The sequence below is a fragment of the Nerophis ophidion genome, linkage group LG23 (genome assembly GCF_033978795.1).
Source record: "Nerophis ophidion isolate RoL-2023_Sa linkage group LG23, RoL_Noph_v1.0, whole genome shotgun sequence".
NCBI classification, from domain to species: Eukaryota; Metazoa; Chordata; class Actinopteri; order Syngnathiformes; family Syngnathidae; genus Nerophis; species Nerophis ophidion.
The window spans coordinates 22450082-22476197 of NC_084633.1; the positions used below are offsets into that span (position 1 = coordinate 22450082).

The following is a 26116-nucleotide window of genomic DNA, read 5'->3' on the forward strand; positions in this document are numbered from 1 at the left end:
AAGGCACTTTAAAGCTTTATTTAGGGATATTCCGAGACCGGTAAAATTTTGAAAAAAACTTCAAAAAATACAAGCCACTGGGAACTGATTTTTATTGTTTTTAACCCTTTTGAAATTGTGATAATGTTCCCCTTTAAAGAATGCCTGGGACATTATCGAAACTCCGCTCCGTCTAAGCTGCTGCATGAGTCGTGCTTAAGCACATACTGCCATGAAAGTTGGACAGAGGGTGTCAAGCTTTGCAATCTTGAGCCTCTAAGTCAACAGGTGGATGAGGATAATTGAATCAGATGTGTCTGGAGTCTGAGGCCCAGAGATCAAAGCTGTGGCAAGTCAAGCCAGAGGCACGCACGCACACACGCACACGCACACACACACACACACACACTCACACACACACACACACACACAGGGAAATGAGAACACCATGAAGAGGCTCAGAAGCTGAAGCTTGGCTGATTAAAGCAGCCTGACATCAGTGCACCAGCCTGACCTCCAGGTGCACGATTGGCTCTTAGGCCTCAGGCGCCGCCAGGAAATCAGTCGGACCTTGAGACACAAGCACTTCTCTGCGCCGACCTCCGTCGTTACCCGACCTGAGACTCTCCAAAGGGCAGGCGTACTAATAACGCCGCTGACCAACCCCTGCAAAGTGCCACGTAGACGCCACAGTCACAGTGGAAGCCAGAGTAGAGGAGAAGAGAGGGTTCAAAGCTTTTCCATGTGCATGAAAAAGCTCACAGATGGGAAACAGAAGTCAGAGAGACAACAAGAGGAAAAACAAGGACATGAAAAAAAGAAAAAAGGAGAGTTGAACTCAGCAGTGAACTTGACACTGAAAACTGCTTTTAAGTAAGATTCTTAAATCATCTCCTGCCTTATTTCAACACAGGGTATGCACCAAAAAAATCTCAAAGTACTAATAAACAAATGTCATGTATGATGCTTTGACCTTGACTGAGTGCATTTGCCTCCATGCAACATTCCTCCACTTGGACTGAGGCTACACATTAACCGGTGGCGCCATCGTGCGGCCACAACAGGAATAGACAGTAGAATCCAGTAGACGTCAATACATCTGGAACAGGGTTCGGCAAGCCAAAATGTTGAAAGAGCCACATTGGACCAAAAATACAAAAACAAATCTGTCTGTAGCCACAAAACAAAATTAAAAGCCATATTACATACAGATAGAGTGTCATGAGATATAAATTGAATTAGGGGAATTAAAGGAAACTAAATGAGCTCCAATATAGCTACAAATGAGGCATAATGATGCAATATGTACATATAGCTAGCCTAAATAGCATGTTAGCATCGATTAGTTTGCAGTCATGCAGGCACCAAATATATGATTAGCACTCCACACAAGTCAATAACATCAACAAAACTCACCTTTGTGCATTCACACACAACATTAAAAGTTTGGTGGACAAAATGAGACAGAAAAAGAAGTGGCATAATACACGTCCTAGAAAGTCGGAGAAAGTTGTACATGTAAACCGGGAGTCGGCAACCCGCGGTTCTCTGAGCTTTTTCAATGGCTCTCTGGAGCTTTTTCAAAAATGGAAAAAAATTAGGGGAAAAAATATATTTTTTGTTTTAATATGGTTTCTGCAGGAGGACAAACATGACATAAACCCCACTAATTGTCATAAATCACACTGATTATATTAAACATGCTTCACTGATTCCAGTATTTGGCGCCATTTTGTCCTATAAATTTTGGCAGTCCTTTAACTCACCGTGGTTTGTTTAAATGTACAACTTTCTCCGACTTTCTAGTACGTGTTTTATGCCACTTCTTTTTCCGTCTCTTTTTGTCCACCAAACTTTGAACTTTGTGCATGAATGCACAAAGGTGAGTTTTGTTGATGTTATTGACTTGTGTGGAGTGCTAATCATATATTTGGTCACTGCATGACTGCAAGCTAATCGATGCTAACATGCTATTTAGGCTAGCTATATGTACATATTGCATCATTATGCCTCATTTGTAGCTATATTTGAGCTCATTTAGTTTCCTTTAAGTCCTCATAATTCAATTTATATCTCATGACACACTATCTATATTTAATATGGCTTTAATTTTTTGCAGCTCCAGACGGATTTGCTTTTGTATTTTTGGTCCAATATGGCTCTATCAACATTTTGGGTTGCCAACCCCTGATGTAAACAAACCACGGTGAGTTCAAAGACCGCCAAAATTAGTAGGACAAAACGGCGCTCGCCAAATACTTGAATCAGTGAAGCATGTTTAATATGAACAGTGTGCTTTAAAACAATTACAGGGGTTTGTGTCATGTTTGTCCTCCTAAAGAAACCATATTAAAACCAAAAACATATTTTTTCCCCTTCATCATCTTCCATTTTTCATACACTTTTGAAAAAGCTCCAGAGAGCCATTAGGGCAGAGATAAGTGGTGTCCAACATAGTTTCACTAAGGGCCGCATACAGAACAGTCAGACTTTTTTATTTTGTAATAGAAAAATATATATTCTTTAAAAAAGGCTAATATATTAGACAACAAAATGTGGTGTCTGCTCTGCGTTATATTTTTCATGAAGTATTAGTTGGAAAATGTCAGCTTTTTCATTTATTTTGCTCCCCTGTAAGAATACAATGATAACAATAATAAGATTGTATAACTGCATGACCTAGTGTGTCAAAAATTCTGCCTGTACGAAAATATTAATGCTCAGTATGAGTATGATTGTCCTCCTGTTGGTGGATCCTTCAGGAGAACGCCTGTGCGTGGGATTTTTTAAAGTGGGGAGACTGCTGCACAGACAGCCACCACACTGTCCTTGGAAAAGAGAACGCCTGGGTCCAAGAGCATGGAGACCAAGACAATTGGGGACCCATCTTTGCTGCAGCCTTCCACCAACTTTGTGACTTCTCCGCCCACTCCACCGTTGAGGGAGACGCGCAGACTCCAACATCAACTTCAGTTACACATTTAACAGTGTTTATTGCTGATGTCAAAATGTTTAAAATTAAATAAGTTAGTATTATTTTTGTTGATTAATTAAACATTTATATTTGTATTTTATATATATTCCAAGAGCTTCTAATGTTTTAGATAAGGGTGTGTAAACTTATTCCAACAAGGCCCGCATACTGAAAAGTCAAATTTCTAAGTCCTGGTCAAAAGTTTACATACACTTGTAAAGAACATAATGTCATGGCTGTCTTGACTTTCCATTCATTTCTACAACTCTTATTTTTTTGTGAGAGAGTGATTGGAGCGTATACTTGTTGGTCACAAAAACATTCATTAAGTTTTTGGGTTTTTTTTTTATAAATTATGTGACCAAATCTGCTGGGTCAAAAGTATACATACAGAAATGTTAAAATTTGCTTACATATTGCTGGGCATTGTGGCCAAACAGCTCAATTTTAGTTTCATCTGACATCACATGGACAAAGATAAGACCTTCTGGAGGAAAGTTCTGTGGTCAGAAGAAACAACAATTGAATATGTTTGGAGGAGAAAAGGTGAGGCCTTTAATCCCAGGAACACAATGCCTATCGTCAAGCATGGTGGTGGTAGTATTATGCTCTGGGCCTGTTTTGCTGCAAGTTGAACTGCTGCTTTACAGAGATTTACCTCCAAATTCTTCAGGACAAGCTAAAATCATCAGCCCGGAGGTTGGGTCTCGGGCACAGTTGGGTGTTCCAACAGGACAATGACCCCAAACACACCTCAAAAGTGGTAAAAGAATGGCTAAATCAGGCTTGGATTAAGGTTTTACAATGGCCTTCCCAAAGTCCTGACTTAAACGTGTGGACAATGCTGAAGAAAGAAGTCCATGTCAGAAAAACAACAAATTTAGAGGAGAGGAGCTACACGTCCATGTTAAGACAACAGTTTCATGCATTAACTGTCACGCGGAGGTCGCATCTTTATGCGGGATTGTTCTCCCGGAATGCAGAACGGACGGCGCCGGACCAAGACGTGAGGTAGGAGATAATTCATTTATAGTAACTCATAAAACTCATACGACAAACAAAAGCGGATGTGTGCCGGTCGCAAGTAGAAGCTAAGGCTAAACACTTAGCACAGAAAACTAACAAGACTTACGTAGTCAAAACACTTGGCAAAAACTCGGGACTAGGCAGAAAACTCACATGGACAGTTTGCATGCAGCAAACGCAATGAAGGCAGAACGAGTGATAACAAAGGTAGGCTTAAATAGAGTCTCTGATGAAAAACAGGTGTGCTTACAAGGCAGGTGAAAATCAAGTAACCATGGTGACAAAAAAAACAAAGAAGTGCAACCAGGAACTTAAGGCAAAAGTTAGCAGAACATAATGACAAAAAGACTCAAAACCTGAACATACCACGATCCGGGCAGCGGATCATAACATTAACAATACAAAAACTGGATTGTTACGGCCATGCTTTGATTGTCAAAGATGTGTAATATTTTTTCCACCTGAATAAATGTTTCTGATATTTACTTTAAATGTTATACAAGTGAATGGTAGTCATATCTCTGCATGACGATGTTTAACCTTCTCTACCTACTTATTAATGAAATGTGAAATTCAGTCTGTTAACAATCAGAACAGGTTATAAAATCATTTAAAAAACCTCAGATAAAAGTGATTTTAGACTTCCTCTATAATATGGGTGTCAAACTCAAACACAGAGTGGGCCAACATTTTAAACAGAACAAAGCCGCGGGCCAAGGTTGAATAAATGAACCTTTTAATAGGGACCCACACAAGTTCTGCATTGAATATTGAACAAGCAAGGCTTATATAGCTTTATAGTGACATGCAAAATCCAGTTTCAAATAATAATAATAATAATTAAAACAATATCAATGGCATATGAGGTAAATATTACAATAAACTTTTTCCACAGGCTAATAATACATTTGAAAATAAAATACCAATAATGAATGAATCAAACATTCAAGCCTTGTAGTAGCAAGAGAAAGTGCATTAATAAAACATTAATTATTGCTCAGTTTGCCACAATGATTTGCTTTAACACAGAATATGGAACAAGCAAAGCTTATATAACTTAATAGTGCAAAATCAACTTTCAAAAAACAAACAGAAAAACATCAATGGTGTATTAAATACAATTTAAATTAAAAAAAAAATGCCTCTTTTCTATTTGCAGCCTTCTGAGGTAAATATCAACATCAACTTTTTCTACAGGCTAATACATTTGAAAATAAAATAACAATGAGAGGGGGCAGGGTTGGCAAGGGTGGGGTTTGGTGTTATATTGTAGAGTCCCGGAAGAGTTAGTGCTGCAAGGGCTTGTGGGTATTTGTTCTGTTGTGTTTATGTTGTGTTACGGTGCGGATGTTCTCCCGAAATGTTTGTCATTCTTGTTTGGTGTGGGTTCAAAGTGTGGCACATATTTGTAACAGTGTTAAAGTTGTTTATACGGCCACCCTTAGTGTGACCTGTATGGCTGTTGACCAAGTATGCCTTGCATTCACTTAAGTGTGTGTAAAAGCCGTAAATATTATGTGGCTGGGCCGGCACGCAGTTTGTATGGAAGAAAAGCAGACGTGACAACAGGTTGTAGAGAACGCTAAAGGCTGTACCTTTAAGGCACAACCAATATTATTTTCCGGGCGGATATCAGGAGAATGGTTGCCCCAGGAGATTTTCGGGAGGGTCACTGAACTTTGGGAGTCCCCCAGGAAAATGGGGAGGGTTGGCAAGTATGATTATTAGCTGTGAAAGCGGTGTTAGAGAGTTGGTGCCGCTGTATAATACCGGCTGGCCAGCTCTAATGTTAATTTGATATTGTCTCAAGGGCCAAATGAAATTACACGGGGGCCAGAGTTTGACACCTATGCTCTGTACTGTCTTTTTTTCTGCTGAGCTTGTATTCCATCTTACTAAAAGCAGTGTGAGTAACACTCTACATGATATGTTAGTAATAAATTCAACTGTAATCCACAGACGGACGTGAAGTTCCAAAGCAAAAGGCGCCTATAGGGTTCTCTCCAATGATGTCGTCTCAAGGCAATTGAAGGTAAACGTGTCTTGTCATGTCTGGAGAATGACATAATAATAATAATAATAATAATGGATTAGATTTATATCGCCCTTTTCTATTTTTAGATACTCAAAGCGCTCACAGTGAAGTGGGAACCCATCATTCATTCACACCTGGTGGTGGTAAGCTACATCTGTAGCCACAGCTGCCCTGGGGTAGACTGACGGAAGCGTGGCTGCCAGTTTGCACCTACGGCCCCTCCGACCACCAACAATCATTCATTCATCATTCATTCACCGGTGTGAGCGGCACCGGGGGCAAAGGGTGAAGGACACAACGACAGCGATTTTTTGGATGTCAATAGGTGGGAAGCGAACCTGCAACCTTCAGGTTTCTGGCACGGCCGCTCCACCCACTACGCCATGCCGCCCCTAAATAATACCATGGCTTTTGATGGATCTGAGATTTACATGAGGTCCCCCTTTCTTTGGGCAGTTCTGCTAGCTATTTTTGAGTAACTGCACGCCATTACACATTTCCTCAAGCTACGGAACGGGCCAAGAGTCAAAAACAATCACGCGTTAAAAAAAATGATTGTCGTTAAAGGAACTTATGGTTAGCGCATTACTATCGCTTTAACTTTGACAGCCCTAATTATTATGAATTACTCATTTGAAAATGGCAGCTTTCTCTCATTACTCTGATTTTTTCCCCTTTTTTCCCCCCTCACATTTTCACAGTTGTTTTTTTTCCGACAAAATGTTACGGGCCAACAAAGCTTGGTCTGCAGGGTGCAAATGGCCCCTGGTTCGCACTTTGTACACCACTGTCACAGCTCAACTTTGGCACAAAATCTAAAATTACCAAAGTATTTTTTGCCTATCAACCGTATGGTGTGGTTTTTCAGTTGTTTGCATTGATACAAATCTGCAGAGCAGCACATTGTACTAAAAGCAGTTTATAATACATTGATACTTTGGTGTTCATTTCAAAATGTTTGACAAAAGAAAACTGAAGCTACTTTTCCAATACGAAATAATGAACATCTAATTAAAACCCAAGAATATTAACCGGGTTTTATAAAAAATAAATATAGTTTTACATGCAGAAAACAATGTGAAATTAATATAAAAGACGAATTAAATTGATAAATTAACATTTAACATCAATCAATCTAATTTGCTAAGAGTTTTTTATTGAATTCAATAGTGTTTCAAGCATTCATCATTACAGTGATGGCACTTGCAACTTTTGTCTGGCCCCATGGTGGCTTGCACTAAAGTTGTACTTAGACATGTCCGATATTGGCTTTTGTGCCGATATCCGATATTGTCAACTCTTAATTACCGATTCCGATATCAACCGATACCGGTATATACAGTCGTGGAAGTAACACATTATTATGCCTAATTTTGTGAGATGCATTAAAGAATATAACAAGGTTTTTTAAAATAAATCAACTCAAGTTATGGCAAAAGTGCCAACATTGAAGTCACAAAGTGCATTTTTTTTTTTAACGTGCCTCAAAAACGATGCTTGTGAGAGCATGAGGAGGTTGATGTGGGCGGGGTTGAAGGTGTAGCGGGTGTGTATATTGTAGCGTCCCGGAAGAGTTAGTGCTGCAAGGGTTATGGGGTATTTGTTCTGTTGTGTTTATGTTGTGTTACGGTGCTGATGTTCTCCCAAGTGTTTAATGTGGGTTCACAGTGTGGCGCATATTTGTAACAGTGTTAAAGTTTTTGTATACGGCCACCCAGAGTGTGACCTGTATGGCTGTTGACCAAGTATGTCTTGCATTCACTTGTGTGTGTCGAAAGCCGTATATATTATGTGATTGGACCGGCATGCAAAGGCAGTGTGTGTTACGACTGCTGACATTTTCCTCGTCTCTTCCGCGAATTAGATAAATATTATTATTTGATATTTTATGGTAATGTGTTAATAATTTCACACACAAGTCGCTCCAGAGTATATGTCACACCCCCGGCCAAACTATGAAAAATATGGTAGGTCGGTCAGAGATCATGATACATTACACAAATCTACTCAGTGGCCTAGTGGTTAGAGTGTCCGCCCTGAGATCGGTAGGTCGTGACTTCAAATCCCGGCCGAGTCATACCAAAGACTACAAAAATGGGAGCCATTACCTCCCTGCTTGGCACTCAGCATTAAGGGTTGGAATTGGGGGTTAAATCACCAAAACTGATTCCCGGGCATGACCACCGCTGCTGCTCACTGCTCCCCTCACCTCCCAGGGGGTGATCAAGGGTGATGGCTCAAATGCAGGGAATAATTTCGCCACATCTCGTATGTGTGTGACAATCATTGGTACTTTAACTTTAAACAAACACACATATTTTTAAAAGTAGCCATTTAAATAATGACCACACAACTTTATCAAAGCTTGCATTTAGGCGAAAATGTGAAAGCTTGAAAATAAAGAAAGTCATATCTCATCCCACAGAAGGAGCCAACAAGCTGGTGCTTCTCCACAAGTGTAAAAGTGCAAAGAAATAGAAAAACTGAAAAATGGCTAAGGGGGAAAAAAGGCATGATGAGCGCCTCCTCATCCACTCCTGCTGTTTTTGATGTGCTGCCTCTTTGAAAAAGTCCAAATGGACAGCTCCTGCAGACTGATGCAAGAACCTGGCAATGCCTTCCGCTTTCAGATGAAGCGCTGCTGAGCAAATATGAAGGCTATCTCTAAATAAGCCATGCGTGGCTGCCAAATGTGATGCTTTCACTCGGATAATCGTGATTCAAAATCAAACGCTTGACTAAATATTGAATGTGCTGTACACTGTAGACAGGTGAGTGTGCATCATTGCATAGATCTTACCATGATGGATGTATTTCTAATACAATTAAAAAAGGGTGTAGCGGAACATTTTAAAGGAGAACTGCACTTATTTTGGAATTTTGCCTGTCGTTCACAATCCTTATGAGAGACAAAAACACTTTTTTTGCTTGTAAAGATGATTAAAAACGCTTGGAAGATACAGTTAATGGGAATGACCCCTTCAAAGCCCTCTAAAACAACTTCAAAACCTGCAACATTTTGTATACGCACTACAAGTCTATATACTGTCGTGGTCAAAAGTTTACATACACTTGTAAAGAACATAACATGGCTGTCTTGATTTTCCAATCATTCCACCAAAAAATGTATTAAAACAAAATTAAATTAAATTAAATCAAATTAAATTAAATCAAACCACATAGTTTCCTCCAGAAGGTCTTATCTTTGTCCATGTGATGTCAGATGAAACAAAAATTCAGCTATTTGGCCACAATACCCAGCAATATGTTTGGTGGAGAAAAGGTGAGGCCTTTAATCCTACGAACACCAAACCTACTGTAAAGCATGGTGGTGGTAGTATTATGCTCTGGGCCTATTTTTCTGCGAATGGAACTGGTGCTTTACAGAGAGTAAATGGGACAATAAAAAAGGAGGATTATATCCAAATTCTTTCGAACAACCTGAAATCATCAGCCCAGAGGTTGGGTCTTGGGCGCAGTTGGGTGTTCCAACAAGACAATGACCCCAAACACATGTCAAAATTGGTAAAGGAATGGTTAAATCAGGCTAAAATTAATGTTAGAATGGCGTTCCCAAAGTCCTGACTTAAAGGGGAACATTTCACAATTTCAGAAGGGTTAAAACCAATAAAAAATCAGTTCCCAGTGGCTTATTTTATTCTTGAAGTTTTCTTCAAAATTTTACCCATCAAGGAATATCCCGAAAAAAGGCTTTAAAGTGCCTGATTTTCGTTATCTGTAACTCCAACCGTCCATTTTCCTGTGACGTCACATAGTGATGCCGCAACATTAATACGGCCACAACGACAACTCTTGCTGACCTACTGCCCTCGGTAATGGCACCGTTCCCAAAGTATGTGGGCTCTATTGATAACCTCACTAACAACTTTAACAACACCCTGCGTGAAACCATTGATAGTATAGCACCGCTTAAGTTAAAAAAGGCTCCAAAAAGGCGTCCGCCATGGTTTACAGAAGAAACTAAAGCTCAGAAATTATTATGTAGAAAGCTGGAACGCAAATGGCGCACGACTAAACTTGAGGTGCACCATCAAGCATGGAGTGATAGTTTAATAACTTATAAACGCATGCTTACCTTAGCTAAAACTAATTTTACTCAAATCTCATCCACATTAATAAAAACGATCCAAAATTTTTGTTTAGTACAGTAGCATCGCTAACACAACAAGGGACCCCTTCCAGTAGCTCCACCCACTCAGCTGATGACTTTATGCAATTCTTTAGTAAGAAAATTGAAGTCATTAGAAAGGAGATTAAAGACAATGCGTCCCAGCTACAACGGGGTTATAGTAACACTGACACGATTGTATATACGGCGGATACTGCAAATATCCAAGATAGTTTCTCTCGTTTTGATGAAATAACATTAGAAGAATTGTTACAACGTGTAAATGAAATAAAACAAACAACATGTTTACTTGACCCTCTTCCTGGGAAACTTATCAAGGAGCTTTTTGTATTATTAGGTCCATCAGTGCTAAATATTATAAACTTATCCCTTTCCTCGGGCACTGTTCCCCTAGCATTCAAAAAAGCGGTTATTCATCCTCTTCTTAAAAGACCTAACCTCGATCCTGACCTCATGGTAAACTACCGACCGGTGTCTCACCTTCCCTTTATTTAGAAAATCCTCGAAAAAATTGTTGCAGAGCAGCTAAATGAACACTTAGCGTCTAACAATCTATGTGAAACCTTTCAATCCGGTTTCAGGGCAAATCACTCCACGGAGACAGCCCTCGCAAAATTGACTAATGATCTATTGCTAACGATGGACTCTGATGCGTCATCTATGTTGCTGCTCCTCCATCTTAGCGCTGCTTTCGATACCGTCGATCATAATATTTTATTAGAAGTTATCAAAACACGAATTGGTATGTCAGACTCAGCCCTGTCTTGGTTTAACTCTTATCTTACTGACAGGATGCAGTGCGTCTCCCATAACAGTATGACCTCGGACTATGTTAAGGTAACGTGTGGAGTTCCCCAGGGTTCGGTCCTTGGCCCTGCACTCTTCAGCATCTACATGCTGCCGCTAGGTGACGTCATACGCAAATACGGTGTTAGCTTTCACTGTTATGCTGATGACACCCTACTCTACATGCCCCTAAAGCTGACCAACACGCCGGATTGTAGTCAGCTGGAGGCGTGTCTTAATGAAATTAAACAATGGATGTCCGCTAACTTTTTGCAACTTAACGCCAAAAAAACGGAGATGCTGATTATCGGTCCTGCTAGACACCGACCTCTATTTAATAATACAACTTTAACATTTGACAACCAAATAATAAAACAATGTGATTCGGTAAAAAATCTGGGTATTATCTTCGACCCAACTCTCTCCTTTGAGTCACACATTAAAACCGTTACTAAAACGGCCTTCTTTCATCTCCGTAATATCGCTAAAATTCGCTCAACTAAAGACGCCGAGATCATTATCCATGCATTTATTACGTCTCGTCTCGATTACTGTAACGTATTATTTTGGGGTCTCCCCATGTCTAGCATTAAAAGATTACAGTTGGTACAAAATGCGGCTGCTAGACTTTTGACAAGAACAAGAAAGTTTGATCATATTACGCCTGTACTGTATATACCTTTATATACATATATATATACCTATACTGTATATACCTTTATATACATATATACATACATATATACCTATACTGTATATACCTTTATATACATATATACATACATATATACCTATACTGTATATACCTTTATATACATATATACCTATACTGTATATACCTTTATATACATATATACATACATATATACCTATACTGTATATACCTTTATATACATATATACATACATATATACCTATACTGTATATACCTTTATATACATACAGATATACCTATACTGGCTCACCTGCACTGGCTTCCTGTACACTTAAGATGTGACTTTAAGGTTTTACTACTTACGTATAAAATACTACACGGTCTAGCTCCATCCTATCTTGCCGATTGTATTGTACCATATGTCCCGGCAAGAAATCTGCGTTCAAAAGACTCCGGCTTATTAGTGATTCCTAGAGCCCAAAAAAAGTCTGCGGGCTATAGAGCGTTTTCCGTTCGGGCTCCAGTACTCTGGAATGCCCTCCCGGTAACAGTTCGAGATGCTACCTCAGTAGAAGCATTTAAGTCTCACCTTAAAACTCATCTGAGGTCCTCTCCAAGGTTTCTCATAGTCAGCATTGTTACTGGATGTGAATTCTCCCTGCCCACTGGGTGCGAGTTTTCCTTGCCCTATTGTGGGTTCTTCCGAGGATGTTGTAGTCGTAATGATTTGTGCAGTCCTTTGAGACATTTGTGATTTGGGGCTATATAAATAAACATTGATTGATTGATATATAATGTAATGTCTAAAAAAAGGACAAGGTGATTATCAATACTCGCTTCATAGAACACAATGATTAACAAGAAGGTAGCAAACAGAATAACTGAAAAAAAATACTCATTTGATTCTATTAATTGTTGGACAGTTCATATGAAACTGTCAACTGTCTCAGCCCTATCTTGATGCGTCGCCATTAAAAAACTATACATACTTAGCAGAACTCTTATCACAAATAACATTGAAGGGCTATAAAAAGAAATACATAAAGTTGAATCCGCGCTTAAAGTGCTATCTTTTATTACAGATTTCAAAGACATTAACAAGAGTGGGGAAAAGTCAATGAACGACCTCACAACAAACTTGAAAAGTCTAACAGATGACTCTTCATTCACAATTGAAGTTAAAAAGTGGCTTTGGAGCAATCAAAGCTGCTCACACGGTCACTAAGGTGGCCACTATGTTTGACACATCAATTTAATGTGTATTATATTCATCCATGACAGCATTTTTGTTGTAAATTGTGAGGTGTGTGTGTTAAAATCATGGTTGTTTTTACACATGATGACACATGATAACGTAATTCACAATTGAAGGTAAAGGCCTACTGAAATGAGATGTTCTTATTCAAACGGGGATAGCAGGTCCATTCTATGTGTCATACTTGATAATTTCGCCAATTGCCATATTTTTGCTGAAAGGATTTAGTAGAGAACATCCACGATAAAGTTGGCAACTTTCCGTGCTAAGAACAAAAGCCCTGCCTCTACCGGAAGTCGCAGACGATGATGTTTGATGTTTGATGGCTCTTTACATATTCACATTGTTTATAATGGGAGCCTCCAACAAAAAGTGCTATTTGGACTGAGAAAACGACAATTTCCCCATTAATTTAAGCGAGGATGAAAGATTTGTGTTTGAGGATATTGATAGCGACGAACTAGAAAAAATAAAATAAAAAAAAGTTTAAAAAAAATTAAACAAGATTGCATTGGGATGGATTCCGATGTTTTTAGACACATTTAGTAGTATAATTCTGGGAAATCCCTTATCTTTTTATTGTGTTGCTAGTGTTTTAGTGAGTTAAATAATTCCTGATAGTCGGAGGTGTACGTCCACGGGTGTCTTAATGCGCAGTGTCTCAGGGGAGTCGACGGCTGCTGTGGACGGGGCAAACTCAGCTTTTCTCAGGTAAGAAGACACTTTTTAACCACAATTTTCTCACCGAAACCTACTGGTTGACATGTGGTCGGGATCCATGTTCTCTTGACCGCGCTCTGATCATAGTAAATTTTCACCTCCAAGAATTTTAAACAAGGAACCACCGTGTGTTTGTGTGGCTAAAGGATAAAGCTTCCCTTACTCCATCTTGCTACTTTGACTTCTCCAACATTAATTGAACAAATTGCAAAAGATTCAGCAACACAGTTCTCCAAAATACTGTGTTATTATGCCGTTAAAGCAGACGACATTTAGCTGTGTGTGTGCGTAGCGCTCATACTTCCTAAAAATCTGTGACTTCTTGCGTACAGGTCATCATCACACGACGTTTTCATGACGAAACTCCCGGGAAATTTCAAATTGCAATTTAGTAAACTAAAAAGGCCGTATTGGCATGTGTTGCAATGTTAATATTTCATCATTGATATATAAACTATCAGACTGCGGTGGGTAGTAGTGGCTTTCAGAAGGCCTTTAAAAAGTGGCTTTGGAGCAATCATACTGCTCACACGGTCACTAAGGTGGCCACTATGTTTGACACATCAACTTAATGTGTATTATATTTATCCATGAGAGCATTTTTGTTGTAAATTGTGAGGTGTGTCTGTTAAAATCCTGGTTGTTTTTTACAAAAGATGACAGATGTGAACAAGCGCATGTATTGTCTTTGTGTGATGATGTAAATGAGGTGTGGTTGTATTGTATATTAAGTGGGTGTCAATAAAAGGGCATTTTATGACTTTTCTTAATTTGATTATTATAGAGTATGATTTTACTGTCATAATTTTTTTGCAATTTTTGTATCCCTTTATATTAGGTAGCCACTGCAGATGGAAATGAGCTATTTAGCTATAATCTGGTACAGAACATATCTGTCTTTGAGCTTAAAGTTTCCGTGCATTGTCGCTTCAAATAAAGACTAAACTAATGTCCCATCATTTTCACAAGGTCATATAAATAAAGTCAATGCAAAGTCCACCTTTATTAACATTGTACACGCAATTCTTTACTTGACACAAGGTGGGGAGAGTCTTGATGGAAACAGACATAAAAACAAATGGGGGAATAGGGCCCTCGGTTTGTAAGCGGAAGAAGACCCACAGTATATTTCCCAACCTAATAAAAATGTATAGTGTACAAAGATCATGTACAGTACCTGATATAAGCTGTGCGGGGTGAAGAAGTGTTCTTCGGGAGGCCGGCAGCCAAACTGTCATTAGTGCAGCCAACCAGCTCTCCTGTCACCCAGTCAGGAAGAGTTGCTTTGCAGTGGTCCACAGGTCGACTGTTGATGGGTTCGTCAAAATAAATGGACTGAAAAGTATACAGTTGCAGTTCAGCTATCGTCAATTGCACTTACCATTATTATTACAGGTATAATAAAAGTACAGTCATGGTCAAAAGTGCACATACACTTGGCTATCTTGAATTTCCAATCATTTCTACAAGTCTTATTTTTTTGTGATAGAGTGATTGGAGCACATACTTGTTGGTCACAAAAAACATTCATGAAGTTTGCTTCTTTTATGATTTTATTATGGCTCTAATGAAAATGTGAGCAAATGTGCTGGGTCTACAGATGCGCGGATAGACAATTATATCATCCGCAACCGCATCACCAAAGTCGTCATCCAACCGCCGTCCACCCGAACCAACATTTTATCAAAACCGCAACCGCCCGCCACCCGCCCGTTGAAATACATCAGAGGTCGGCCATCTTTACCACTCAAAGAGCTAATTAAACCCATTTCACAGAGTAAAGAAGACAATGGGAGCCGCTAACGTTATCGCGAATATCCAATGGCGTTAATCCAATGACACGGATAAAGGCGTGCTGTGAAGCCATTGCCTTTGACACCTTCAACAACATGTACAAAACGATTTGTTAGTCCAGCAACATGTTGTGTGCAGCTTCCGCAATCACATGTACAAGATTGAAAGGCATACTGGGTGACACAGAGTACACTGATGGTTGTGATAGAAACACTTTTAACACTTTTACCAATATGCGCCACGCTGTGAAGCCACACCAAACAAGAATGACAAACACATTTCGGGAGAACATCCTCACAGTAACACAACATAAACCCAACACAACAAACACCCAGAATCCTTTGCATCCGTGACACTTCCTGAATATATTTTACACACCCGCGCCCCCAACCCCACCCACCTTACCGACAGATGGGGGGTGGGGGTTTGCTGCTAGCGGGGTGTATAAAATAGTCAGGAAGTGTCATGGATGCAAAGGATTCTGTGTATTTGTTGTGTTGCGTTTATGTTGTGTTACTGTGAAGATGTTCTCCCGAAATGTGTTTGTCATTCTTATTTGGTGTGGCTTCACAGCGTGGCGCATATTACTAAGAGTGTTAAAATTGTTTATATCACAACCATTAGTGTAGTCTGTCACCCAGTATGCCTTGCAGTCGTGTGCATGTTTGTCTTCGGAAGCCACACACAACAATTTACTGGACTGACAAGCAGGTCGTACATGTTGTAGAAGGTGTCAAAGGCAATGACTTCACAGCACGCCCTAATACTTATTAACTGGGTGACTGCCGGTAGTCATTCTAGAGAATGATTGTGTCTCCTATTGTCTTCTTCGCAATGTAACACGGGTCCTGAATGGCTCTTTGTCGGCATAGCTCGGTTGGTAGAGCGGCTGTGCCAGCAACTTAAGGGTTGCAGGTTCGATTCCCGCTTCCGCCATCCTAGTCACTGCCGTTGTGTCCTTGGGCAAGACACTTTACCCACCTGCTCCCAGTGCCACCCACACTGGTTTAAATGTAACTTAGATATTGGGTTTCACTATGTAAAGCGCTTTGAGTCACTAGAGAAAAGCGCTATATAAATATAATTCACTTCACTTCTTTGAATGGTAAAGGATACAGATTCCAGAACCATGTACATCAAATATTTCTGAATGGTTCAACAGCCACCAGCCCGAATCTAATTAAAATCTAATTTTTCGTCATGTCACCCGCCCGACCCGCGGTTTATCCGCGGACTCCGCGGATGAGACTGCAAACCGCGCATCTCTAGCTGGGTCAAAAGTATACATACAGCAATGTTAATATTTGCTTACATGTCCCTTGGCAAGTTTCACTGCAATAAGGCGCTTTTGGTAGCCATCCACAAGCTTCCGCTTGAATTTTTGACCACTCCTCTTGGTGCAGTTCAGCTAAATGTGATGATTTTCTGACTTGGACTTGTTTCTTCAGCATTGTCCACAGGTTTAAGTCAGAACTTTGGGAAGGCCATTCTAAAACCTTCATTCTAGCCTGATTCAGCCATTCCTTTACCACTTTTGACGTGTGTTTGGGGTCATTGTCTTGTTAGAACATCCAACTGCGCCCAAGACCAAACCTCCGGGCTGATGATTTTAGCTTGTCCTGAAGAATTTGGATGTAAACCTTCTGTTTCAGTGTCCCATTTAGTCTCTGTAAAGCACCAACATTGACAGCAAAACAGGCCCAGGGCATAATACTACCACCACCATGCTTGACGGTAGGGTTGGTGTTCCTGGGATTAAAGGCCTGACCTTTTCTCCTACAAACATATTGCTGGGTATTGTGGCCAAACAGCTCAATTTGTGTTTCATCTGACCACAGAACTTTCCTCCAGAAGGTCTTATTGTCGTCCATGTGATGTCAGATGAAACAAAAATGTACCTGTTTGGCTAAAATTCAACCAGAAGCTTTCCAGAAGCTTGTGGATGGCTACCAAAAGCGCCTTATTGCAGTGAAACTTGCCAACCGACATGTAACCAAATGTTAACATTGCTGTATGTATACTTTTAACCCAGCAGATTTGCTCACATTTTCAGTAGAGCAATAATAAATTCATAAATGACCCAAACTTCATGAATGTTTTTTGTGACCAACAAGTATGTGCTCCCATATTACAAAAAAAAATAAGAGTTGTAGAAATGATTGGAAACTCAAGACAGCCACGACATCATATTCTTTACAAGTGTATGTCCACTTTTGACCAGGACTGGAGCTATTCTTACCATGTAATTAGGAAGGGTCTTGAGGTTACCAGGTTCTGGTTTGCTGGCAAATGGACCTTCCAGGACACCCCTTTTGAGCATTTGAAGAAGCAAACGAGCATACAGATTGCGGTCGCTGTGGCCATTAAGGCTTGATCCACATGTTGCCGGGTCGCTCAACTTCTTTATCCATAGAGCACAATGCTGGCGCTCTGTCAAAACAAAAACAAGGACATAATAATAATTGCTGGACACTCAAGTCGCAACAGTCAAACAGACCTAAAAAAAAAACATCATCAGATTAAATACAAGATAGCAACGCTGTGTTTTAGTCAAATTAATGCATTAACGCCAGGATAGTAAACACATCCATCTTTTTCCGCTTATGCGAGGTTGGGTCGCGGGGGCAACAGCCTAAGCAGGGAAACCCAGACTTCCCTCTCCCCAGCCACTTGGTCCAGCTCCTCCCGCGGGATCCCGAGGCGTTCCCAGGCCAGCCGGGAGACATAGTCTTCCCAACGTGTCCTGGGTCTTCCCCGTGGCCTCCTACCGGTTGGACGTGCCCTAAACACCTCCCTAGGGAGGCGTTCGGGTGGCATCCTGACCAGATGCCCGAACCACTTCATCTGGCTCCTCTCCATATCTCTAAGGGAGAGACCCGCCACCCGGCGGAGGAAACTCAATTTGGCCGCTTGTTCACATGATCTTGTCCTTTCGCTCATGACCATAGGTGAGGATGGGAACGTAGATCGACCGGTAAACCGAGAGCTTTGCCTTCCGGCTCAGCTCCTTCTTCACCACAATGGATCGATACAGCGTCCACATTACTGAAGACGCCGCACCGATCCGCCTGTCGATCTCACCATCCACTCTTCCCACACTCGTGAATAAGACTCCAAGGTACTTAAAGTCCTACTGAAAGCCACTACTACCAACCACGCAGTCTGATAGTTTATATATCAATGATGAAATATTAACATTGCAACACATGCCAATACGGCCGCTTTAGCTTACTAAATTACGATTTTAAATTTCCCGCGGAGTTTCCTGTTGAAAATGTACCTGTTTGGCTAAATGCCGTATGATGACGAGTGTTTGTGACGTTATTGGTTGTAGCGGACATATTAGCCAGCACTACTTACTGCTAAAAGTCGTCTCTTTTCATCGCGCAATTACACAGTATTTTGGACATCTGTGTTGCTGAATCTTTTGCAATTTGTTCAATTAATAATGGAGACGTCAAAGAAGAATGCTGTTGGTGGAAAGCGGTGGATTGCAGCTGCCTTTAGCACCGAAACACAGCCGGTGTTTCTTTGTTTGTTGTGAAGCTTTAACACAGAACAGTCAAGCGAACATGTTTCTCTACGTCAATCAGCAGGTTTTTGGATGGGAAAATTGGTATATTAAGTCGGCTCTTAATGGAGACTTCAGTGGATTATGGGACTTCCTCCTGCAGCTCAAAAGGGCAGCTGTGATCTTGGCTACTCCATTGGCTTCTCTTAAAGACACTGGCGTTCACCGCAGCCATCCGGCTTTCAGGTATGACTTTATAATCACACTAAAACACTATTAACACAATAAGCAGATAAGGGATCTTTCAGAATTATCCTAGTAAATGTGTCTAATTACATCTGAAAAGGTCCTGGAGCCGTCACTTTTTTTTTTTGTGCTTCACTCTAACTTTCTTCATCCACGAATCTTTCATCCTCGCTCAAATTAATGGAGAAATTGTGGCTTTCTCAGTCCGAATAGCTCTTGCTGCTGGTGGCTCACATTGTAAACAATGTTCAGATGTGAGGAGCCCTCACACCGGTGATGTCATGCGCACATCGTATGCTACTTCCGGTAAAGGCGAGGCTTTTTTATTAGTGACCAAAAGTTGCAAACTTTGTCGTCGATGTTCTCTACTAAGTCTTTTCAGCAAAAATATGTCAATATCACGAAATGATGAAGTATGACACATAGAATGGACCTGCTATCCCCGTTTAAATAAGAACATCTAATTTCAGTACGCCTTTAAACTCCTCCACTTGGGGCAGGGTCTCCTCCCCAACCCGGAGATGGCACTCCACCCTTTTCCGGGCGAGAACCTTGGATTCGGACTTGGAGGTGCTGATTTTCATCCCGGTCGCTTCACACTCGGCTGCAAACCGATCCAGTGAGAGCCGAAGATCCTGGTCAGATAAAGCCATCAGGACCACATCATCTGCAAAAAGCAGAGACCTGATCCTGCAGCCACCAAACCAGAACCCCTCAACACCTTGACTGCGCTTAGATCATGGGTGTCAAACTCTGGCCCGCGGGCCAAATTTGGCCCGCCGTGTAATTTCATTTGGCCCTTGAGGCAATATCAAATTAGCATTAGAGCTGGCCCGCCGGTAACACCACATTCACCGCTAATACTCATACTTGCCAACCCTCCCGATTTTCTCGGGAGACTCCCGAAGTTTAGTGCCCTTCTTGAAAAGCTCCCTGGGTAATCATTCTCCCGAGTTCCACCCGGACAACAATATTGGGAGCGTGCCTTAGAGGCACTGTCCTCTACAACATGCCGTCACGTCCTCTTTTCCTCCATATAAACAGCGTGCTGGCCAAGTCACATAATATATGCGGCTTTCACACACACATACTTGGTCAACAGCCATACAGGTCACACTGAGGGTGGCTGTAGAAACAACTTTAACATTGTTACACATATGAGCCACACTGTGAACCCACACCAAACAAAAATGACAAAACACATTTCGGGAGAACACCCGCACCGTAACACAACAGAACAAATACCCAGGACCCCTTGCAGCACTAACTCTTCCGGAATGCTACAATAAACACTCCCCGCTACCACCAAACCCCGCCCACCTAATTTTTATTTTATTTTCGAATTTATTAGCCTGCGGAAAAAGTTAATGTTGATATTTACCTCAGAAGGCTGCAAATAGAAAAGAGGCATTCAGTTTTTTAATTACGTTTTATTTAATATACCACTGATGTTTTTTCGTTTGTTTTTTGAAAGTTGATTTTGCACTATTATGTTATATAAGCTCTGCCTGTTCCATGGGAGGAAGCCGTAGTATCTGGAGGGAACCCACGCAGTTACGGGGAGAACATGCAAACTCCACACAGAAAGATCCTGAGCCCGGGATTGAACCCAGGATTACTCAGGACCTTCGTATTGTGAGGCAGACGCACTAACCCCTGTACCACCGTGCTGCCCTATTTAAGCCTTGCTTGTTCAATATTCATTGCAAAACTTGTTTGGGTCCCTATTAAAAGGTTCATTTGTTCAACCTTGGCCCGCGGCTTTGTTCAGTTTTAAATTTTGGCCCACTCTGTATTTGAGTTTGACACCCCTGGCTTAGATAGTAATAGTACACATTTAGAGTTAAACAAAAGGGACAAGCGGTAGGAAATTGGATGGAGGGAAGTTCTTACCAGATTAAATAAAAGATAGCAACGCTGTGTTTTAGTCAAATGAATGCATTAACGCCGTGATAGTAAATATTTCGAGGTAAACGAAAGGGACAAGCGGTAAAAAAATGGATTTAGGGAAGTTCTTACCACTCTCGTTGGGGTGTTTGATGATATACGGTTTCATGTCGCCAACTAAACCGTTGAATTCTGCGTTCATTGTTTCCGTTGACTCGTTCTTTTTGCTCATGATGCACTTGAAAGGAAAACATTTATTATTTGACAATTTATCCAGCAAACGTGGCAAGAAAACACAACATTGTAGCTGACGTGCTGCTAGCAACAAAAGCGGACATATTACCTGGTTTCTGTTAGGTTTTGCTTGTAAAGAACAACCATCACTCAGCAGTCCTTTATAAATAAACGCCTATATTAGAAGGTATTATTAAAACAAGACGCTAACTAGTTTCAGCTTTAGCGGCACTTGATTCAAAATGTCAGCATCAACCCGCTTTACGCCACTTCCGGTTGCACTGGTTGCCATAGAAATGTTGTTCTCGTGGCTTTTTTTTAAGCTTCTTCTACGCTTCTTTCTCAATCCTGAGTACGACACGTGTGGATATCGTCTCAACCATAGAATCCCAAAAATAATTTATTATTTTTTTGCTTGTGTCATTTAAGTTGTATATGTGTATGTGGTGCGGTTGCTTTAAAATTGTTGCGACAGCTGCCGTAAAGGAGATGCGTTGCTAGCCTGGTTGCTATGTTTTCCGGTCAGTCATAAAAAGTATTCGTCATGTGTTTGTACCCTTTGATTGATTGATTGATACTTTTATTAGTAGATTGCACAGTACAGTACATATTCCCTACAATTGACCACTAAATGGTAACACCCCAATAAGTTTTTCAACTTGTTTAAGTCGGGGTCCACCTTCATCAATTCATGCTCAAATCTCTCAGTAAAGCATTATACCTTTTGTTTTCAAATGTATTACAGCTTGTAAGTAAATGTTGCATATCATAAATAAATGTTTTAAAAAAAATTTAAAAAGCCCAAAAATTTAACTTTCTAAATAAATACACATTGTTGCCAACCTTGAGACCTCCAATTTCAGGAGGGGGGCGTGGTTAAGAGGGGAGGAGTATATTTACCGCTAGATTCATAGATTCACCAAGTCACGTATACATACATACATACATATATATATATATATATATATATATATATATATATATATATATATATATATATATATATATCAAAGAAATACTTGACTTTCAGTGAATTCTAGCTATATATATATTTATTTTATTTTAATATATATACATATGTATATATAAATACTTGAATTTCAGTGTTCATTCATTTACACATTTACACACACATAACACTAATCTACTCATTGTCGAGTGAAGGGTTAAATTCCATCCATCCATCCACTTTCTACCGCTTATTCCCTTTTTTGGGTCGAGGGGGGCACTGGCGCCTATCTCAGCTACAATCGGGCGGAAGGCGGGGTACACCCTGGACAAGTCGCCACCTCATCGCAGGGCCAACACAGATAGACAGACAACATTCACACTCACATTTGGGGCGGCATAGCTCGGTTGGTAGAGTGGGCGTGCCAGCAACTTGAGAGTTGCAGGTTCGATTCCCGCTTGTGCCATCCTAGTTACTGCCGTTGTGTCCTTGGGCAAGACACTTTACCCACCTGCTCCCAGTGCCACCCACACTGCTTTAAATGGAACTTAGATATTGGGTGTCACTATGTAAAGCGCTTTGAGTCACTTGAGAAAAGCGCTATATAAATATAATTCACTTCACTTCACTTCACATTCACACACTAGGGCCAATTTTGTGTTTAGTCCCCAGGTGCATGTCTTTGGAGGTGGGAGGAAGCCGGAGTACCCGGAGGGAACCCACGCATTCACGGGGAGAACATGCAAACTCCACACAGAAAGATCCCGAGCCTGGATTTGAACCCAGGACTACAGGAACTTCGTATTGTGAGGCAGACGCACTGCCCCCTCTTCCACCGTGAAGCCCAAGGGTTAAATTGTCCACCCTTATTTTTCCAACCATATGCATGTACAGAAGATGTCAGTATTGTCCTGTTTAAGAGTGTCACAACATTGCTGTTTGGCAGACGAACTGCTTTACAGTAGATGAAAACGGACTGCTGTTGTTGTGTGTTGTTACCATGCTGGGAAGTCGTTAATGAAACTGCCTAACAATAAACCCACATAAAACCCACAAGAACTCTCCCTCGATCATTCTACAGTTATAAGGTCATTGGGCAGACACGCTCCTTATGCACGTCACTCAGGTCTGCTTGGAGCTGGAGGGGGCGTGGCATCCAGCTCTGCCTGAATTTTGGGAGATTTTCAGGAGAAAATTTGTCCCGGGAGGTTTTCAAGAGAGGCGCTGAATTTCGTGAGTCTCCCGGAAAATCCTTGAGGGTTGGCAAGTATGTCAATACCCGACCTGTTTTTTGTGTCTTTAAAATTGATTATTACTTTACTTTATGTTGCATATTAATGTTGCATATAAAAATAAAGGCTCATAAAGAAAAAAGAAGCCCAAAAATCATAGTATGAGAAAAAAATTTAAAATGATTTTTACGTTTGCAACCTCAATATACTATTGGCTAAGTTTTGTATTAAATGTAAGTTTCTGAATACATGACATGTCTTATGGGCCTTTCAAAAATAGAACTTTACTTTAAAACGCTTTCTACTTCAAACAACCAAAAAGTTGTGAAAACTATAATGCTTTGCCCCAAATTTGGACAGTGTACGGAACTTGTGTGGCTTTACACTTATACACTATATATATATATATTAGGGCTCCAAATCTTATGGTGTCCCACCATTCCATTCAATATCCATTCTCGGGGTCTCGATTCGATTATAAATCGATTTTTTCGATTCAAGGCGATTCTCGCGATATTTTTCCGATTGAAAAGGATTGTGTATTCATTCAATACATAGATTTCAGCAGGATCTACCCCAGTCTGCTGACATGCTAGCACAGTAGTAGATATTTTCTAAAAGGTTTTATAATTATAAAGGACAATGTTTTATCAACTGATTGCAATAATGTCAATTTAATTATTAAAGGAACCAAAACTATGACTTATTTTATCTTTGTGAAAACATTGGACACAGTGTGTTGTCCAGCTTATGAGATGCCATGCAAGTGTAAGCCACTGTGACACTATTGTTCTTTTTGATTATTACCATAAATGTCTAATGATAATGTCAATGAGGGATTTTTAATCACTATGCTGAAATCATAATATTGATACTGTTAATCATTTTTGTTTCACTACTTTTGTTTTGTTCTGTGTGGTGTTTGTGTCTCCTCTCAATTGTTCTGTTTATTGCAGTTCTGAGTGTTGCTGGCTCAGCTTTGCTTTTGGAATTGGATTGCATTGTTATGGTATTGTTGTGTAGTGGTTTGTTGGATTGATAAAATTTTTTTTTTTAAATCGATTTTAAAAAAAAAAAGAGAATCGATTCTGAATCGCACAACGTATTCGATTCGATTAGTATTCGAATCGATTTTTTCCCACACCCCTAATATATATATATATATATATATATATATATATATATATATATATATATATATATATATATATATATATATATATATATATATATATATATATATTAGAGGTGTGGGAAAAAATTGATTCGAATTTGAATTGCGATTCTCATGTCGTGTGATTCAGAATTTACTGTATTCATTTTATTCACATGTGAATAATGCTGTATAATATATTATACAGCATTATTCACATGTGAATAAAATAAATACAGTCTATTATACAGAATTATTCACATGTGAATAATATAAATACAGTCTATTATAGAACATTATTCACATGTGAATAATAGAAATACAGTCTATTATACAACATTATTCACATGTGAATAATATAAATACAGTCTATTATAGAACATTATTCACATGTGAATAATAGAAATACAGTCTATTATAGAAGATTATTCACATATGAATAATATACATTTATTGGTAAATAAAAAAAAATAAAGGTTTTTAAAAATAATTTTCCAAAAGCCCAAAAAAGTAGACAAACAACCACAGAATCAAAAAGTTTTGACTAAATTGCTTATTCTTTGCGTATGACGTACAGCCAAAAGTATTTTTTGATCACACGTTTTCTGCTGCAATCACTTTTGCTTGATTACACACCTAAACATTTACTTATTAAATGGTATTAAATGAAGTAAGACTTGATCTTTTTTGGTCAAATTGAGCAAATAAAGTTTTGGAAAAAAATGCTATAGTTTTTTTAAATGTTTAATTTTTTTGCTCTTGAGGCAATTACTGTGTTTTTTTCTGTTTTTGTAGTGTATTTTTTTATTTCTATTTATTCTTTTAATTGATGTTACCCTTTAAAACGTTTTTATTCATATTTATTTTTATATTGGTTTTTATATTGGTTTTATATGTATTTACTTAGTTTTTATTCAGTCATTGGTGGAGCTAATGATACTATTTGAATCTATTTTTCTTTTTTCTTTTTTTCTGTGCAGCACGTTGGAAACATATTAGTTGTATACATAAATGTGTTCCATAGATAAAGTGGAGAGGATCTGACTGATTACTACTTCCATCCACACAGTGGCGGTGAAGGCCTGCAGTTTGTGATACTGTATGCAGAGCTGCAGCCCGTTATGCTGCATTCAATGACTGTTTGTGCAAACCAGCTCCCACTTTTTTTAATCGGTTTAAATTGATTGAAACTTTTATTAGTAGATTGCACAGTTCAGTACATATTCCGTACAATTGACCAATAAGTTTTTCAACTTGTTTAAACGTTAAAAAATTCATGGAAAAGTCATAAAAATGGGTAACTTTTTGGGGTCCCATTTTTTTGTAAGCATTTTGAAAACATGATAAATGTATGCATTTTCCTGTTGTATCTCACATTCTATATTGTGTTTTGGAAAAAGTTTGTCACAATTCATTTCAAAAAACAACAACACATTTTTATGCATATTTGAATGTATTCAGTTAAAGTGACCCAATGACGGTCAAATAATGCAATATTGCATTTTTTTTCTAATCAAAAATTGCGCCGTA

General features: G+C 39.5%; 1 protein-coding gene across 4 annotated transcripts in view; it reads right to left on the reverse strand.

Annotated features, from left to right (window-relative positions):
• Positions 1-21522, reverse strand: part of cep112 (centrosomal protein 112) — a 406308-nt gene extending 384786 nt beyond the window's left edge. For all 4 annotated transcript variants that reach the window (XM_061885269.1, XM_061885270.1, XM_061885268.1 and 1 more), the window contains exons 1-4: positions 21362-21522; positions 21151-21256; positions 17614-17804; positions 14758-14915 (exon numbers count right to left, since the gene is read on the reverse strand). In XM_061885269.1, coding sequence (XP_061741253.1) covers positions 14758-14915; positions 17614-17804; positions 21151-21250 — 449 coding nt within the window. In that variant the 5' untranslated portion in view covers positions 21251-21256; positions 21362-21522. The remainder of the gene's footprint in view (positions 1-14757; positions 14916-17613; positions 17805-21150; positions 21257-21361) is intronic.
• Between the last annotated feature and the right edge of the window lie 4594 nt (positions 21523-26116).